General features: G+C 32.3%; 1 protein-coding gene and 1 long non-coding RNA gene across 2 annotated transcripts; both read left to right on the top strand.

The window, feature by feature from the left end:
* Nucleotides 1-8,734: 8,734 nt before the first annotated feature.
* LOC123271961 lies at nt 8,735-17,166 on the top strand. The gene is made up of 3 exons (XR_006510993.1): nt 8,735-8,745; nt 14,617-14,622; nt 16,982-17,166. It is a non-coding gene; the product is annotated as an uncharacterized LOC123271961 (long non-coding RNA).
* A 718-nt stretch (nt 17,167-17,884) lies between these two features.
* On the top strand, nt 17,885-20,116 carry LOC123272229. The gene is given in 3 exon segments (XM_044738929.1): nt 17,885-18,510; nt 18,596-19,694; nt 19,736-20,116. Coding segments are annotated over 3 exon segments (2,106 nt in total).
* The last annotated feature ends 582 nt before the right edge of the window (nt 20,117-20,698 follow it).

Raw genomic sequence — 20,698 nt, 5'->3', positions numbered from 1 at the left:
CGTCAGACTATGTTACAGCTTCGATTAATTGTAATTAAAAATAACAATTAAAAATATAATTATCAAACAAATTTTATTATTACTATGATCAATATTATGACTAATAAAATAAGTGAATTATCTATTATTAAAGAAAAATAGAAAAAACGAACTAGTAATAAATATTAAATTTTGTAGACATTTGTTAACTTTATTTTATTTTTTTTTTAAACTTGGTTAATAAAAACTTTTTTATCTTCCGACACATTATTATATTATTAATCTTTATATATATTTATATATATATTTTCTCTGTGCGTGTGTTTGTCACTGAACTTTTTCTAAACGGCTGGACCAATTTTAATGAAACTTTTTGTGTATCTTTAGGTGGATTCGAAAATGGTTTAGATTCACAATTCAGTCCACGGAAAAATGTTTATTTAATTAAATTTTTATTTATAAATGGTTCTTGATCTTGGAATGTTTTACATTGGATCTGACAGACAGTATCGAATATTCATTTGAGAAAAAAAATTATTTTCGAAATTCAAAAAAAATTTGTGTAATTGTGTTAAAATCAATCAGTTGCTAATTGAAATATTTTATTATAATAACGTTTTAATAATAATTTTCATCAAAACGGTCCAAACTGTAACAGCTCATTCAAATAAGCTTGAAATTTTTAAATTTAAGACATGTGTACAGGAAAACGTCTGTCTGGTCCGCTAGTAATAATATAGTAATATATTATTATATTATTAATAATAATATAATAATGTTTCGGAAGATAAAAAAGTTTTTATCAACCAAGTTTAAAAAAAAAAAAATGAAATAAAGTTAACAAATGTCTACAAAATTTAATATTGATTACTATAGTTCGTTTTTTCTATTTTTCTTTAATAATGGAGAATTTACTAATTTTTTTTTTTTTGATTTGTTTTAAAGTCGCATAAACTACTAAGGTCATGAGCGACTACGGTAGGGGGTAAACTTTTGAGATTGGAACTCGTTTTATTTTTTGGGCTGAGCAGAATAATACACTTAAATATTGAAAATATTCATTGGTGTACGTCGGATTCGAACCCGGTCCAATGCTTTGGTAAGCAAAGGCCGGATCCGATAGGGCTACTGCGCGCCTCTTTTACTAATTTTATTAGTCATAATATTGATCATAATAATAATAAAATTTGTTTGATAATTATATTTTTAATTATAATTAATCGAAGCTGTAACATAGTCTGACGTTCGACAGTACGGTATTCTGACAGCGCCTGGCGCTCGGTGCGCTGTGATAAATAAATTTATATTGTTTAAACAAATCGCGAGCAGTGAAATTTTTTTTTGAAATCTTAAACTTTAATAAATAACGCATATAACCGATAAAAAAAAACTTCATTTTTTCACCGAGAAGTCAGTGAAATTTTCATTTGTTAACTTAAAAGTTAATTAACAATATGATAATAAACAAATAATTTTTAGTTATTAATATTTTATTAAAATACAAACATTTTAAAAACAAATCCTTCAAGTCCCATTAATTTAACTTTAACGGTTGATTTACAATCCATTTTTTAATTAAAAGTACCTAAAATTTTCATTGTAAAAAAAATTATTGTTAAAATCGAAATTTTTAAAAATCGTTTCGGGGATCATTTTATCTTGGTATATACTTATAAAAAAAATACATGAACTTAATTTTCATAATCAAGTGGAAAATAGGGGGTCCAGTTGACGTGATCTTGCTCAAATTTAAAAAATATTGTTCTATGATACTTCTATCAGACTTTTGAGCTGGAAGAGCTCAAAATAACACATAAATTGTATTTTTGAGCTCGATGAGCTCAAAAACGTCATTAGTGCAGTTTTATGCACCTAGGTATGGAATTAGCGGGAAGTTGCACGGATGGCCTTCAGGGTCTACTGTTTTTCTAATTTTTTTCTATTTTTATGAAAATATAAAAACTGAAAATTTATCATACTTTTCACTTTAACCTCAAACATCTTTTATATCAGTAAGTTCAGCGAAAAATAATAATATACTTTTTTTGCAGAATGTTTAATTTTCTATATCAAAATTTAATTCCTACTAATGTAAGAATGTATATGGGGTATTCCATGCCAAATCGACCACTTTTAAACTCGACCCCTTTAGATTTAGCTGAAACTTTATCATTTTTTTTTACCCTTTGAAAAACATTTTTGAGAATTTTTTCAAATTTTTTTGTCCAACCCAAAAAAAGTTTTGAATTTCCCAAAAAAGTGGCTTTTTTATTTTCAAATGTCCATAACTTTTTTAGACATTGACCTTTGGGTACCTTTTTTTTTAAAAAATTTTTGTTTTTGAATGAACTTTTCGAAAAAATAGACAAAAAAAATTATATATGATCAATTCTATAAAATAATCGTTTTTTTTTTTAACAAAATCGTTATTTTTTCAAAGTTGGCCACTTTTTTTTTTAATTTTTTTTTTTCTCAAAAAAATCTTCAATCAATTTGACAACTATTCCCGCTCATCCCGGGCAGGGCCGATTTTTTTTTATATTTTTTTTATTTAATTGAAAAAAAAATTGTCAAATTTTCTGAAATAATAAAAATTTTTTTTTTCAATTAAATAAAAAAATATAAAAAAAAATCGGCCCTGCCCGGGATGAACAAGAATAGTTGTCAAATTGATTGAAGTTTTTTTTGAGAAAAAAAAAATAAAAAAAAAAGTGGCCAACTTTGAAAAAATAACGATTTTGTTAAAAAAAACCGATTATTTTATAGAATTGATCATTATAATTTTTTTTTGTGTATTTTTTCGAAAAGTTCATTCAAAAACAAAAATTTTTTTAAAAAAAAGGTACCCAAAGGTCAATGTCTAAAAAAGTTATGGATATTTGAAAATAAAAAAGCCACTTTTTTGAGAAATTCAAAACTTTTTTTGGGTTGGACGAAAAAATTTGAAAAAATTCTCAAAAATGTTTTTCAATGGGTAGAAAAGAATGATAAAGTTTCAGCTAAATCTAAAGGGGTCGAGTTCAAAAGTGGTCGATTTGGCATGGAATACCCTATATGAACCACTCAAAAAATTACAAAAAATAAACTGAATTTTTAGCATGTTATTTTCTTTTAAAACTTTGGATACTATGGTGGCCAGGTTAATACTAAAATAACTTGGTAACTTGGCAAAAATTTTGCTGTTTTTATTTAGTACCGATTTTCTATCACTGTACGAAAAATTTCCAAATGATATAAATAAGGGCAACCCTTATAAGTTTAATTCTGCTAATCAAAAATTAAGAATAAATTTTAACAAATAGAAAATAATGTGATCAATTAGGAGTTTTAAATTTCGAAGTTAATAACTTCAAAATTTATTACTTTTTTTTCTTCATTCAGAATTAGATGTTTTTCAAAATAGATAAGAAATTTTTATCGAAAAAATAATGATTTTGCCGGAAATAAAAGAAAATCTGAAAATTTATGTGTTCTACTTTAGCCTCGAAAAACTTTTGAAAAAGCCAATTTATCGAAAAATCATGAGAGAACTTTTTTGCAGAGCGTTTCATTTTTTTAACTTCCCGCTAAGAAAATCGAAGATTTTCAAAAATCAGAAAGTTATTGGTTTTACCTCGTTTGGCAAAAATCGAATTTTCATCAGATCTCGACGTTTCAAGGTCACAGGAAGCTTCCCTGACTACCCCCGCGATGTTGTTACTATGTCTGTATGTATGTATGTATGTATGTATGTATGTATGTGTGTGTGTGTGTGTGTTTTTTTTTTTTTTTTTTTTTTCCAGGAGGGGGGAATCCTTTTTACGGATTCCAGGCATAGATGTTTCGCCTGGATATGTGAGACTCGACGCAGTGTCATGCAAATACTCGATACTAGCGCCCATACTCACTAAACCCTAAACCTCTTTTCTTCTATCCTCTTATCCCCTATGGAAACCGCCGTGTAGGCATTACATCGCAGGGGGAGGAATTAGCTGCCGCTCTTCCTTCTTGTGGTTAAGGTGTTGTTTCTACCTTCCTTCTAAATTCTGACTTTGGATCTTTTTCTCTCAATGGAACGCAGTTCGGTAAGAACTTCTGTGGCGAAAGTGCTTGTGGCGTTCCAGGCAGCTTTACACGACAACATTGCTTCTACTAACGTCTCTGGTTGGACTTTCTTGTTCAAACAATTCTCTAACTCATCTCGCCGAGGGTCAAAACGTGAGCACACAAAGAAAACGTGCTCTCCATCTTCAGCAACTCCTGGGCAGGACGGGCACTCCGGAGAGTTGCCGTGCTTGAAGCGGTGTAGATACTCTCGGAAGCACCCATGTCCTGACAACAACTGTGTCAGGTAATAGTTGACTTGACCGTGGCTCCGGTTCATCCAAACGTCGATCTTTGGTATAAGACGATAAGTCCATCTACCTTTTCCTGCGGCATCCCACTGCAATTGCCATCGTACGATGCTGCGATATCGTTCTTCTGTTCTGAGTTCTTCATGGCTAAGTGTGGTTGACCTTTTCCATTGGTATAGGTTTCGTCTTTCTTCAGCTAGGACTCTGAGGGGCAGAGTTCCAGAAATGACGTACACTGCTTCCTCAGATATTGTTCGGAAGGCGCAAGCTACTCTTATGGCATTCAGACGGTATACTGGTCCAGCCTTTCTTCATGCTTCTTGTAATTCTAATGCGTCAGCCCAAATGGATATTCCGTACGTAAGCACTGATGTGACCACAGATGATAATAATAGTCATCTGCTCTGCTTTGGACCTCCGACGTTCGGCATTAGTCGTGATAGACTAGCTACCACTGCTGATGCTTTAGTACTCACATGTTCGACTTGTTGTTTAAAGTTCAGTCGGGCATCGAGCATCACTCCCAGGTATCGGATGAATGGTTGTGATGTAATTTCATGTTCTCCGATTTCTAATTTAATTGTTTCTACTGCTTTCCTGCTAGTGATAAGCACTGCTTCAGTTTTATGCTTGGCCAGCTCCAAATTCATCATATTCATCCATAGGTTGATGCGGCCGAATGTAATGTTAAAGGCCAGATTTATCTCTTCCAGATGTTTCGCGACTATCACTACAGCTACATCATCGGCATATGCAACTAACTTGACCTCTGATGGCAACGCGATTCTCAGGAGTCCATCGTACATGATGTTCCACAGGAGTGGTCCAAGAATTGAGCCTTGTGGTACTCCTCCAGTGATATCGTACTCCTTCGGACCGTTTTTCGTGTCATACTTCAAGACCCTATTCGAAAAGTAGACCCTATTCAAAAATCGGGAAGTTATCGGTTTTACCCCGTTTTTCGAAAATCGAGTTTTCATCAGATCTCGACGTTTTAAGGTCCTAAGAAGCTTCCCTGACTATTCCCGCGAGGGTGTCACTATGTCTGTGTGTGTGTATATATGTGTGTGTGTGTGTGTGTGTGTGTGTGTGTGTGTGTGTGTGTGTGTGTGTTGTTTTTTTTTTTATTTTTAGGGGGGGGGGAATCCTTTTTACGGATTCTAGGCATAGCTGTTTGGCCTGGATATGTGGCGACTCGACGCAGCGTCATACTAAAACTCGACACTAACGCTCCTACCCACTAAACCCTAAACCCCTTTTCCTTCTTTCCTCTAATCCCTCATGGAAACCGCCGTCAGGCATTACTTCATGAAGGGAGGATCTAGCTACTGCTCTTCCTTCTGGTGGCCAAGGTGTTAACTACCTTCCTTCTATCTTCTGCTATTTGCTCTTTTTCTTTCGGTGGAACGCAAGTCTTTAAGGACTTCTGTTGCAAACATGTTGGTAGCGTTCCAGGCAGCTTCTGATGACAACATTGCTTCTACTAGTGAATCTGGTTGCATTCTCTGGTTCAGGATCCTCTCCAGTTCTTCACGCTGTGGATCGAAACGAGGACATACAAAGAAGACGTGCTCCGCGTCTTCAGCAGCTCCTGGGCAGGACGAGCACTCCGAAGAGTCATCACATGTGTGTGTGTGTGTGTGTGTGTGTGTGTGTGTGTGTGTGTGTGTGTGTAAGTATGTGAATCGCTTATAACTTTTGAATGGCTAAACCGATTGGAACCTACCAAACGGCGTTCTAAAGAGTTCCCTCAAACTTAGATTTTCTGTGAAATTGAATCGATTCTGACCGATAGATTTGGAGAAATCTCAAAAAAACTGAGAAAAAAAATTTTTTTAAATGTGGTTTTTTTGGAATAACTTCTAAACAGCTTTATCGATCAACTTCAAAAGTTAATCAGCTCTAAAACTTTAAAAACCACGTCGATCGCCGCTAATCCGGTTAAAATCGGTTGATTCGTTTGAGAGATATTCCTAGTCCGAAATTCCTAGTTCGATCAATTCAAATTTAAAGATTTATCATGAGGCTTAAAAAACTGCGTCAAATGCCGTCACTCGCGTGAAAATCGGTTCATTCATTCAAAAGTTATTGCGGTTTGAAAATTCAAAAAATAGTGTTTTATCAAAGTTCTATCAGACTTTTGAGCTCGAAGAGCTCAAAAGCATAGAAAAACTATCTCTTTAGGCTCAGAGAGCTCAAAATAACATAAATTGTATTTTTGAGCCCGAAGAGCTCAAAAACGTCATAAGTGCAATTTTAATCATCTAGGTATGGAATTAGCGGGAAATTGCAGGGATGGCCTTCAGGGTTAACCGTTTTCCCAATTTTTTAAACACAATTTTGATGCTAGCTGGTAAGTTGCTTGTCAGACAAGATATAAAATTCTAAAGTCTAAAAATATTTTTTTATGTTAAAGAAAAAATGAAAAGTTTCAATTCGCGGTCTCTAAAAGTTAATACTAAAGACTCAAATTTTGACAAGGTCTTTATTTTGGGATTCTACGACGAAATTTCAAGATCATTGAAAAAAAAAATTGTTGATTTTTTTTAAGTGGACCATGCAATATTCAAATTTTCCTAAAAATCTACTAAAACGATTGAATTTAATTTTTTCCTCTAAAGTTAATGGAGTAAAAAATTCATAAAATTCTCCTAAAAACCGCAAAACCACAGTAATTTATCAGTATAATCCCGCGACTAGACATATAGAATTCATCATTGCTAAATAATAACGCAAAAGTACTAAAATTATTAACAACATTCATTAAAATTAAGTTGTTAATCGAAATGAAAACCGACAGAATTTAAAAGCAGTACATAACAAAACATAACACCGTAGCAGAAAAGTAAAAATTAATAATCTACATAAATTGATAATAGCAATAATAATAAATAATAAACAATAAACTACACCTATGAGAAGTGACCTCGTCTGGACACTGAGACACGTCGAACGAGTACTCTCACCGTTTGCTCAAAAGGGAAGAAAGGAAGTGAGGGAGAACATAGAGTTTGCGGTATTAGTATTAATCCGGAGCAGCTTTCCACGGTATTGGTGACGGAAGGTCAAGAGCTGTTAGATATCATCCGTTTATATATTTTTAATGTCTATAAATATCTGTACTTATAACGTAAGTGCGTCTGCATTTATTCATATCCTGATATTCTAGAGAACATTTATGCGTTCTTATACACACGGAGCCACACACCTGTAACAAATGTATGAAATGTTAATTAACTCATCGTTTAAAACGTACTTATAATATATTATATTGAAATAAGATGGGCAAAGGAGGCCAATGCTTTTCAATAATCGTGTCGAGATGCAAAGCATGGATGCGTTTTGGTGCCACCTTTTCTTACAACAATTATTAAATTTAATATATTCGATAAGAAAATAAAAAAGATTCGGTGAAATCAGTTTTAGATGTCAACCACAATTTTTTGATTTGCAGCCTCATTTTTTTTTCTTTGGATCTAATGGACCGAAGTGCTATCATGATTTAATACTAAAAATGATATGATGGATTATTTTGATTTAAACGTTAAATTTTTCCACATTGTGATTAATTTAAAAGTGATCAGTCAAAAAATGAACTTTTTTGCACGCCTCATAACGTGAAGCAGTTGAGGTGGTGTTTTACTCTCGACACGTCAAGGTCAAGTAATTTTGTGATCTTCAAATGGCTCTAGCACAACCATCTTGCACTTATATAACAATATGAGTACATCGAGAAAACACTTATGAAAAATCATCTTATGATGCTACTTTGAAAAAGAAAAAACGATTCGAAAAAAATTTTACGTGGACATCCTGATATCTGTACGCTGATTTTGTATACTCACGATAACTCAGGACAAAATTTGATGTATTGAGACCGGGATTTTTTTTAATAGATCCATAGTTCGATGAACTGGTGCCGTATTTAACATCAGCAACCTAGCTTACGTAATTTTTTTTTTAATGAATTTTTATAAAAATTCACTATGATTCACACGTACAATAGTATATTACACTATTAGGGCAGAAAGTTTGATTTCTGCACTGCGCGCCATGATGCCCGAGGCGTAGCCGAGGGCATCACGGCGCGCAGTTCAGGGCTCTCAAACTTCTGCCCGTGTAGTGTATACTGTTTTTCTTTATAGCCGATCGAAAGTACGTAATAGTATATTACACATCTAGGGCAGTAAAATAAGAAATGTCTCAGATCACATGTAATTGTTGTCCGAGGCGAAGCCGAGGTCAATAAACATGTGATCTGAGGCTTTTTTATTTACTGTCCGTGGTGTGTACTATTATTCTCCTCGACGGAGGCGGAAAGCGGCATTTTCGTTTAGCGCAGCGGGACAAAAGTTGACGCTTTCCGCTCGTCGAGCAAAAAAAGAACTTTTCTTATTTCTCTCACACGAAAATTATGACACAACTTAATTAAGTTAACATGAGATCAAGTAATCATATTACTAGATTTTTTTCGACTGCGTGCGCATATGACAAAAAAATGGTCACCAATAATTAAAAAAAAAAATTAGAAAATACTTTATAGAAAATTACTTAATTATTTCTCTTTTAAAAATCATTTTTACAATTTATTTTTTTCTAAAAAGAAAATAAATGAGCGTTATAAGGCGTAGACTTTTGGATTTTTCGAAATTTTTTTTTCTCTATGAATTATCGGAAATTCGAGCCGCAAGTAATGAATATGAAGTATATCAAGAGTATTTATTGATTGATATTGAATTAATGGTGTGATAAACTTGTAATGGTCAATAATTATCGTAATTGCAATGAGAAGAATAATTTGATCATTGATTGCACTGGTGGAGTATTTCCGGTCTCTCTAACGATTAAAAGGAGGCCACTTGGTCAACAGGTTCGCAGTTCCGTCCGATTCTTTGGATCCTCAGTGAGAACTTATTCGACCGGTTTAGTTCTTTAAATGTGTGTCTCTGTGTGTAAACACACATTATATATGGTGAGTTAGATAAATACTGGCGAGTTCTAGAGATAATGGAGACTAGTGAAAGATACTTCCTTTCCTACGGCATTTAAATTGACATTTATACGAGTATTTATAGGCACGGAGAAAATATTTTCGAGGATTTTTTCGTGGAAAGGAAGAAAGTTAAGGAAAATTTCTGAAAAAACTAGACGTTGATGAGAGATTATTTTTTTCTGAAGAATGAAGGGTGGAAATATATTTCTTCAGAAAATAATTAAGAAGTGTTAAACGCAAAAAAAAGTGTAATTAAAAAAAAATTATTTATTATATTCCTCTCAAATTCAATTTTCAGAGCAGTAGTTGTAAAAAGTATTGTATGCTATAGGTGGGATAAATAGCAAATATGACAGTCGTGATTACGACATTCGCTGTAAGGTTTATGAGACATTCGTATGAACCCGGGGAAAAAAAATTATATCTAATTATATATAATTTGATCTAATTTTATATAAATATATATAAAATTTAATATAATTATATACAATTTTATATAATTTTGTATAAATATATAAATTTATACATAATTATATATAATGTTATCTTCCCGGGGAAAAAAAATTAGGATGACGGTTGACCCTAAAGGACATCCCTGCAACTTCCCGCTCATTTTGTTCTTAAGCGCTCAAAACTACACATTAAGTTTTTGAGCTCTTCAAGCTCAAAAATATTATTTTTGTATCAATTTGAGCTCTTCAAGCTCAAAACTCATAGCAGTTTAATAAAACACAATTTTTTGAATTTTCAAACGGCAATAAATTTTGAATGAATGAAATGATTTTTATGCAGTTGGCGGCATTCGACGCAGTTTTTGAAGCTCCATGAAAAATTTTCAAGTTTAAATCGATCGAGCCAGGAATTTTGAAGTAATTCCGAAAAAACACTTTTTTCGGTTTTCTTTCGACAACGATAACTCACGAACGAATCAACTGATTTTGACCGGGCTTGTGGCGATCGACGTGGTTTTTTGATCTTAAGAGCTGATTAGATTTTGGAATTGATCGGTGAAGCCATTTAAAAGTAATTCCAAAAAAACCTCATTTCAAAAAATTTTTTTCTGTAGTTTTTTTGAGATTTCTCAAAATCTACTGGTTCGAATCGGTCCAAATAGTTTTCAAAATCTAAGTTTGGTCAATCCCTTTCGAATGGCACCAACCGCGATTAAATCTGTCAAGCCGTTCAAAAGTTATAAGAAGGTCACATACATACATACACACACACATACATACACACTAGAGTGTGCCAAAATGTAACTTCCGTGGAGAACCTTTTAAAATTGGAATTTTGAGTTCCGCTTTTAACAGGGGCTGCGTTTGGGCATTTCCTTAGATATTTTGGTGTGAGACGATGTATTTGATTTTCATAGAATTTTTTAACAGGAGATTTAATTGGGTACTTCCGGCCAAATTTTGAATTTTCACCGGAAATGCCCAAACTAAACTTCTGTTAAAAAATTCTATGAAAATCAAATACATCGTCTCACACCAAAATATCTCAGGAAATGCCCAAACGCAGCCCCTGCTAAAAGCGGAACTCAAAATTCCAATTTTAAAAGGTTCGCCACGGAAGTTACATTTTGGCACACCCTAACACACACACACACACACACACACACACACACACACACACACACACACACACACACACACACATACATACAGACATACGGACATCACCGCGAAAACAATCAGGGAAGCTTCCTAAGACCTCAAAACGTCAAGATCTGATGAAAACTCGATTTTCGAAAAACGGGGTAAAACTAAAATTATAATTTTGTATAATTATATATAATTTTATCTAATTATACATAATTTTTAACTTAAAATTTTATATAAATATATATAATTATATAAAATTATGCACCATTTTAAATATTTTTGTATAATTATATATAATTTTATCTACCCGGGGAAAAAATTTTTATATAATAAGATATAATTATACAAAACTATATAAAATTATGTATAATTTTGTATAATTATAAATAATTTTATCTAATTATACATAATTGAAATTTAAAATTTTATATAAATATATATAATTATATAAAATTCTATATAATTATACAAAATCCTATATAATGTCTGATTAGAAGTTTTTTTAGAAGTTTAAAAAAAAAAAAAATTAGGAAAACGGTTGACCCTAAAAGCCATCCCTGCAACTTCCCGCTAATTCCATACTTAAGCGTTCAAAATTGAACTTATTACGATTTTGAGCTCTCCGAGCTCAAAAGTCTGATAGAAGTTTAACATAACATTATTTTTTGAATTTTCAAACAGCAATAACTTTTGAATGAATAAACCAATTTTCACGTGGTTGGCGGCTTTCGACGCAGATTTTGAAGCCTCATAAAAAATCTTTAAGCTTCAATTGATCAAACTAGGAATTTCGACGTAATTCCAAAAAAAACACTTTTTTCGGTTTTCTTTCGTCAACGATAACTCACGAACGAATCGACCGATTTTGACCGCCTTGGCGGCGATCAACGTGTTTTTTTAAAGTTAAGAGCTGATCAGTTTTTGGAATTGATCGGTCAAGCCGTTCAAAAGTCAGGAGAGGTTTACATACACACACACACACACACACACACACACACACACACACACACACACACACACACCATCGCGGGAATAGTCAGGGAAGCTTCCTAGGACCTCAAAACATCGAAATCTGATGAAAACTCGATTTTCGAAAAACGGGGTAAAAACAATAACTTTCCGATTTTTGAAAATTTTCAACTTTTTTAGCGGGAAGTTAAAAGACTTTTTTCGAATATTATTGACTGCATACTTTTTGACCAGTCAAGCATTTTGAAGAGGACAAACATATAACATACATACTTTCGCAAATTTATTACGACTACACGGAAAAAAATTAACTGTTGCTGCAACAGGAAAAAATCCTGTTGCAGCAACAGGATTTTGTTGTAGCTACAACAGGAGGCAGCCATGTTGCATCAACAGGATTACTACTGTTATTGCGACTTAATAGTAAAATATAGTTGGGTCATTCCATGTCAAATTGACCTACAGTTGGAATTGACCCCTTTTGATTTGGATAAATTTTGATCAGAAATTTTCTTTTATCATGTAACGAACTTCTGCCAGACAAAAAAAAATTAAAAAATTTTATTCAAAAGATATGCAAATTCAAAATTTCGCTATTTTTTCAGTTTTGTTTTTGTAATATCTCGAACGTTATTATAGATACGGGAATGGCCTTTCGTTTGTTTGAAAAGGGACACTTAAGGCTATTGAAAAAAAAAAATATTTTGGAAAAAAATTTTGAAAAATGCCAAATTTGTCAAATTTTAAATTTTTGAAAATCGTCAAAAATCTCGATTGACATTAAAATTTTGGCTCAATTTTTTTTTTTATAGTACCTTGTACTGATCTTAAAAAATCCTGAAATTTTTAGAACTGTGTGTTTTTTTTTAAACATGAATTTTTGAATTTCAAAAAACAATTTTTTCTTGTTTTTGCAACTTTTTAAATAAGTTAAAGTTATGCAGATACATAGTATTGTAATTTTGAGTATTAAAAAATTAAATGCACGAGGTGGAAATAAATAATAAAATAATTTTAACTTTTTTTTATTTTTTTTTAAGTAATCTTAAAGTCAAGCTTAACGCATGATATAATTATTATTCATCGTTTTTTTTACGTCATTTAAATTTTTCGACGCCATTTATCGTCTTTTTAAGATGAAAATGATTTAAAATTTGAGATTGAGCAACATTGTGCAGAAACTTGTAAGTAAACAAGTATTCGAAAAAGCAAAACAAAATTGATATTCTCATCACATGATTTCTGATTTTTATTGAAAATTTATATCTGTTTGAGTTATTTGACATTAAGAACTGTTATTGAAGTGAAGAAACGGACAAAATATATCATGTGTTAAAAAAAATAAGAAACTATGTCATGTGTTAAGCTTGACTTTAAGATTACTCCAAAAAAATAAAGAAAAATTGAAATTAATTTATTATTTAATATTTCCACGTCGTGCATTTAATTTTTTAATACTCAAAATTACAATACTATGTATCTGCATAACTTTACCTTATTTAAAAAGTTGCAAAAAACAAGAAAAAATTTTTTTTTGAAATTCAAAAATTCATCTTTAAAAAAAAACACAGTTCTAAAAATTTCAGGATCTTTTAAGATCAGTACAAGGTACTATACAAAAAAAGTTGAGCCAAAATTTTAATGTCAATTGAGATTTTTGACGATTTTCAAAAATTTTAAATTTGACAAATTTGGCATTTTTCAAAATTTTTTTCCAAAATATTTTTTTTTTCAATAGCTCCAAGTGTCCCTTTTCAAACAAACGAAAGGCCATTCCCGTATCTATAATGACGTTCGAGATATTCCAAAAACAAAATTAAAAAATTAAAAATTAAAAAATTACCAAATTAAAAAATCCTGTTGCTGTAACATGGCTGACTCCTGTTGCAGCGACAGTTAATTTTTTTCCGTGTACTTGTTCATTATCATAATAGACCATCTATACACTTACGAGTGATGATACTGTCATTGCGTTAATCATAACCACTATTTCCACTATAATTAGCCGCTTAATAAAGCTACATTGTAACTTGTATACAAGCTATAGCCCAAGAAAAAAAGTAACGCTAGGACTCATTGTCCGTAACGAATATTTGCTAACTAAAAGGAACATCAAACCTATACTTATCATAATACATTAATCGTCATCATAAATAATAATCTGCCATACATTTTATGCTTTGATTATAATCATAATAATAATTGTAACTGCTTATGTTTACCTAGATGCTCGTATTAGTATGCGTTGCACGTCGTAAGCACTATAAAAAATGAAATTTACTATTAAAAATAAAATGAATAAATTCAAGATTCCATAATTCTCAGCTCTCAGATCCAGATTCTAATGTCGTTTATCGCAAATTTATGTTATGCTGATAAATATACACACTCGTCGTCCATGACCCTGTTCTTTGCATACCTTCCGGTTCGCAGATCGTGGCACACCTTGTTAGCTTCGCCACCAACTGCAACTCGATGCGCTTGATCTTGATCACCAGTGAAAATGGCACGGAATTACAGCGCATGGAATGCAAAAAAATTACTTGTGTCTTGCCTCTGGAATATCACCATTAATAATTTATATTATTTATATTAAATGTCAGCTCTTGTCAAGACTTTAAATGATAAATAATTTCAATAAAACATGCGTATATTATTCTTTTTTATTTTCCAGGGTTATAAAAAGTTTTTGTAAAAAATGCTCACATTTTATTTTTTTAATAAAATTTGAGTTTAGGAGAAGCTTGTGAAAATTTAAGAGGATGCAGTTAATTTTAATGTATGCTAATGAAAGCTGATTTTAGTGATAGATAATGCATCAATGGCACAATCGAAGGAAAGAAAGAAAGTAAAGGAAAGTGGGCTTTTAAATGACAATGACGTCAATGATAATTGATAATCTTCTAACATTGCAGTAGTATGGATGCATTTTCTATTTAAATATATTTTTACTTTTTTTTTTTACATCTAAACTTACTTTGGTGAATGGTTAGATTAAATTGTTGCTTTTCTAAATGTGTATATCATTTGATTGCTTGAGTGGAGGCCGAATGCTCAACAAAATTATCTGTAGAATATTGAAATTGATGGTTATTGAATTGTTAGTTCGTATGTTGTTTATTTTGTCGATAGTTTCTAAAGACAATGATGATGTAGACTATAGCAGGAAAATGATGTCTTTGTTATTTATTAACAAATTAATTGAAATAAATAGAATATTTACACGGATAGATCATGCAAGAGACTCACACTAAGATTATAAAGAATTACTGACTATCAAGTAAGCATGAAATATGGTGTGAAATGATTTTTAAATGACAAAAAAATAATTTTTCCAAAAGTTGACTTTCGTTAAACAACAGCAAAAAAAAGTGTGTGTGTACTTATGTACGCACGTTAGAAGTTATACTTCTTTGGCGTAACTAGATAAAAATCTTTCTAAATATTTTATCTATCGCGTTACTCTACGTTTGTAGAAAAAACGACACTAATAATAGAAAAAAAGGTATTTAATACATTGTAAGTTTTATTATAACACATTATCTAGTTAAATAAAGTTTATTTAAATATCATAAAAAAATTATTTCTACATAATTAAAAAAATCTGGAAATCGGTTGACCGTGCAGGCCAACCCTAGAACTTCCTGCTAAGTTTGCATTTCAAGCACCTTAAAATGTGTTTTTTGATTAATATTTGAGCTTTTCGATCTCAAAGCACAGTTTTTCACATTTTGAGCTCGAAGATCAACGATAACTTTTGAATGTGTCGTTCGATTTTCTTTTTTAAGAAAGCATTTGACGCAGTTTTTAAAGCACAATAAGAAAATGGACAGGTTTTTATTGATTGGTTGAGAAATCTCGAAGATATCATAAAAAAATACCGAAAAACAAAATTTTACGTATTTTTAAAGAACTATATAACTTTTGAATGCGTCGTTAGATTTTTATTTTCAAAAAAGCATTCGACGCAGTTTTTTAAGAACAAAAAATTTATACATAGTTTTGTTATGATTTTTTCGCACGTTTTGGAGTTATTTTTAAAAAATATAAAAATTCATATTTTTTTTTTTTAATTTCTTCGGAATGGCTTGATGAATTTTCTTAAATCTAATCAGATCTACGTTTTGAAAGACCCTTTCGAATGACGTGTCGTAGAACTTAATCGGCTGATTTGTTTTTGAGAAACCGTACGACAAAAATTTATTGACACACACACTGCCGGACACCTCGGCGGGAATAATCAGAAAGGTTTCCTGGAACCTTAAAACGTGGACATCTGATGAAAACTCGACTTTTGAAAATCGGACCGAAATCAATAATTTCCCATTATTAAAAGTTTTCAATTTTCTTAGCGGGAAGTTAAAAATATATATTTGTATGAAATATCGTGAATACAGTTGCCAGTTCTCACGCAAACATACGTAGATGTACTTATTTTTATTTTGTTGGTAACTTTTTTTAAAAAACTAAAATGTTAAGTAGCCAACTTCAGGGTGTCGGTTTTTCGTGACGGTGTGCGCGCGCATCTTAAAAATTTACCCTCATCATGTTTGCCTAACGCGCCAAAAGAAATATGACTTCAAAAAATTGCATAACTTCTCAGTTTTGTTGAAATAACTAATAATTTATTGAAATCACAGAAAATTCAATGTATTAAAATTTGGAAAGGATAAAATTTTAAATAAATATTACAGTGACCATTTTTTCATCTGACTATTTCATTAAATAATAGAGCACACCAAAGTTGTGTCAAAAAATTAGGAAAACGGTTGACCCTAAAGGCCATCCCTGCAACTTTCCGCTATTTCCATACTTAAGCGCTCAAAATTGCATTCATTACATTTTTGAGCTCGTAGAGAGGAGCTCTTCGAGCTCAAAAATATCATTTTCGTATCATTTTGAGCTCTCCGAGTTCAAAAGTCTTATCAAAGTTCAATGAAACACGATTTTTAAAATTTTCAAACTGCTATAACTTTTGAATGAATCAACCGATTTCCACGAGGTTGGCGGCAGCCGATTCTGACGCACTTGGTGGCGATCGATGCGAGTTTTCAAGGTTAAGAGCTGATTAGTTTTTGAGGTAGATCGGTTCAGCCAATTCGGAGATATTTTGAAAAAATGAAAAAAAAAGACAACTTTTTTTTCACTTTTTTTGCAATTTCTCAAAATCAACCGGTCCGAATTGGTTCCAACTTACAAAAAATCTAAGTTTGGCGAAGCCCTATCGAATGACACCAACCGCGATAAAATCGGTCAAGCCGTTTAAAAGTTACGAGAGGCTTACACACACACACACACACACACACACACACACACACACACACACACACACACACACACACAGTCGCAGCGTTCGGAGCCGTACGATAATTATCTTACACATACGATAATTTTGTGCCTACGTACGATGTACGATAGCATATTATTATCGTACGCAGATTGTACGATAATTTCTATCATGATGCAAAATTTGAGAATTTATATTATTTCACTCATGCGCTGATAGTCTAAATCGCAGTAGCATGATTTTATTTTGTCCAATAAAATTTTGGGAAAATACCGGGAAATACAAGTTCTCTATTCCTATTGGTTCTTACGATCCGCTCTGCTAAGTTTCACCACTGCCGATACTGTAACTTTATCCAGCGCCTGCTGGTCACGCTTTCTTATTGGTTAGTATAGCATCTACCAATGCGAACAAGAGAATATAAGTTCGATATTTCGATTATGTTCACACTTCATATGTATCGTATATTTTGTGTAGAAAAGTTGGCAGTCATTTCGTTATATTATTATGATTATATGTCTGTATTCGCTCTGACAAAAGGAATTATTCAAATTAAGTGAAGAAAGAAGTAATTTTCTAGAGCAGCAAAATTTTGATTACACACTCGGAGTGATTGCTATCATTGGCAAGTAGGTATATCTATCAAATACATTGTTTCAGCGGCTGTATATTTTCTATAACTTACTAACCTATTAATTATTTTTTATCTGTGCAATGAAGAATGAGTCCTACATGCAAAGTAGATAGTACGAGCAGTCAACTGACTGAATCAGACTTGGATATCACACCTTCCAGAAAAATCACCAAGATCAACAAGCATCGCCAGCAAAAATTCAGAGACGCCTGGCTTAAAAATGAAGATTACAAGCAATGGCTTAGTAAAGTGCCTGACGATCAGTACAAAGCTAAATGCCGTACATGCAATGTAATAATGAATGCAGAGTTGACTGTGATAAAAAATCACATGACATCGAAAATTCATCTTCGAAAGCCTTTAGCATCTCAACAGTCAATTTCTACTTTTATAACAAAAACTGACGAAATCAGCACGAAAACCAAAGCAACTCAAGCACTTGAAATAAAGTTATGTGGTTTTCTAGCCGAACATAATATATCCTTCACCACTTTAGATCATTTGACAACACTATTGAAAAGTTCTGTGCCTGACTCTGAAATTGTTAAGAACATGCAGATGAAATCGACGAAAGGAACTGCGATAGTAAAAAATGTCATTGCTGAGGCCGAAAAAGAATATCTGCAAAAAAAATTGCAGATCAGTCGGTTCAGTGTTTTAATTGACGAATCAACCGATATTGGGGGCATACAAACGATGTGCATCATTGTGAGGTAAAAAATAATAATCATATTTCACTGCTATTACGGATAATAATTATCTATTATGTGTTTTTATATTTTAAATTTTGTAAAATAGGTTTTTTGACGCTGAAGAGGGTCGAGTGGTCAGCAAGTTTTGGGATCTCTGTCAAATTTTCGAGCAAGATTCGGAAGTGGAGAGTGCTACGGCAGAATATTTGTTCGGACTAGTAATGAAGTCCTTTGAAGATTACGAGATTTCATTAGAGAACATCATTGGATTCGCGTCGGATGGAGCCAGTACAATGATGGGAAAAGATAACTCGGTAGCTTCAAGATTTCTTGAAAAATGCCCTGGCATTTACATTTTCAAGTGTATATGCCACTCATTGCATCTTTGTGCCAGCAATGCATGTAAAAAATTACCAAGAAGTTGTGAAGATCTGGCTCGAAATGTCTATGGTGAATTTAAAAACAGCGCTAAACGACAGCAATTGTTCAAAAAGTTCCAAACATTTTTAAACATTGATGTTCACAAAATTCTCCGTCCAGCACAAACGCGTTGGTTATCTTTAAAAGCAGTCGTTTCGAGGATAATTGAACAGTGGCCTGCACTCGAATTATACTTTAGAGACCAAATGCTAACTATTTGATTAAAATCTGTTGAACAGATTGTCCAAGCTCTCAACAATCCGATCATCAAACTATTTTATCTTTTTCTGGACTATATACTACCTAAATTTACTAAACTAAATGAACTCTTTCAGTCATCGTCGGTAGTTGTTACAAGCCTCCATGATAAAATGTGTAAAAGCTATCAAGAACTTTTAGAAACGTACATGTCCAGAGATTATATTTATCGGACCAATTTAAGTGAACTAGACCCATGCAATGAGTCGCATCGTTTACGTCCGGAAAATATGTACTTCGGAGTTGAAGTCAGAAAAATGCTAGATCAGGTCGAAATTCGCAATAATGAAAAATTAAAATCAGATTTCGCAACGACTTGTGCCGATTTTCTAATTGAAGGTTGTAAAGAAATTAAAAAGCGCTATGATTTTTCAGATCCTGTTTTAAAATTAGTCTCGTATCTGAATCCGTCGAAAGCAATTTTGAGAAAGACCAGGGATACTGTCCCCAGTTTGCTGCCCTTGATGAAGGTTTTGCCTCGTATTACATCAAGTGATCAATATCAAATAATCGATGACTCCCGGCAGGTATTGATGTAAATGATCCGGTCGATATTTTTTGGACAAAGCTGTTGGAATGTGAAGAAGGAGACCAAGGAATGACTTTTAAAAACGTTTCAAAATTTTTGCTCGAAACAATATCACTTCCACACTCGAATGCTGACAGTGAACGCATATTCAGCAAAATTAACTTAATTAAAACTAAGGCTCGCAATAAAATGACAATTTCGACGGTAAACGGCGTGCTATTAGCTAAACAACGAGTTAGAGGTAAAGAAAACGATTGCACAACGTATGATCCATCACAGAGTGAATGTAGTCGGATGAACAAAGCATTATTATACAAAAAAAAAATTACTACAGAAAGCACTGCCAAAACGGTTCAAGATTTATATAGTGACGCGGATGTAGAGGAATTTAATAATATTTTAATGCCAAACGATTTCTAAGTGATAACACAAATAATTAATCTTTATGAATACGTTAATTATATTAAATTATTTTTTAAAAACTACATAAAAATATAAAAATTATATTTTTTGTTTTTATGAATATAAGTGTATATTGATATATAAAAGAAATTCTTTCATTTTTAATTTCACTATCCATTCATATCCATTTCTTCTTTATAAATACAAAATTTTGGCGCGTTTCATACCCAACTTGCATGGGAACAGTGAAATTTTGTCTGAGTGAATTTTAAGCTTGGCGCGTTTATTGAACTTAAAGTGGAAAGGGAATCAGTTCAGGTCTGTATCACGTGTAAAACATTTGAGTTTCAGTGTTCTGTTGATTTGACAGCGGTGGTTAAAAAAAAAAAAACTATAGAGTACTTGCATGCATATTAATATTACAATTTATTTGATTTATTTATCTATAATAGACATTATCCTAAAAAATACGATAATTTCGATCCATGTACGATAATTTTACGCCCCTGGTACGATAGTCAGTCCACTTCAAGTTGCTAACGCTGCACAGTCGTAATCGTTGCTAAACACCTAGATGAGATAAACCACATGTTCGGTATC

The sequence above is a fragment of the Cotesia glomerata genome, linkage group LG9 (genome assembly GCF_020080835.1).
Source record: "Cotesia glomerata isolate CgM1 linkage group LG9, MPM_Cglom_v2.3, whole genome shotgun sequence".
Taxonomy (NCBI): Eukaryota; Metazoa; Arthropoda; class Insecta; order Hymenoptera; family Braconidae; genus Cotesia; species Cotesia glomerata.
The sequence above is the reverse complement of the archived record's forward strand: the minus strand, read 5'-3'. Positions and strand labels throughout refer to the sequence as shown.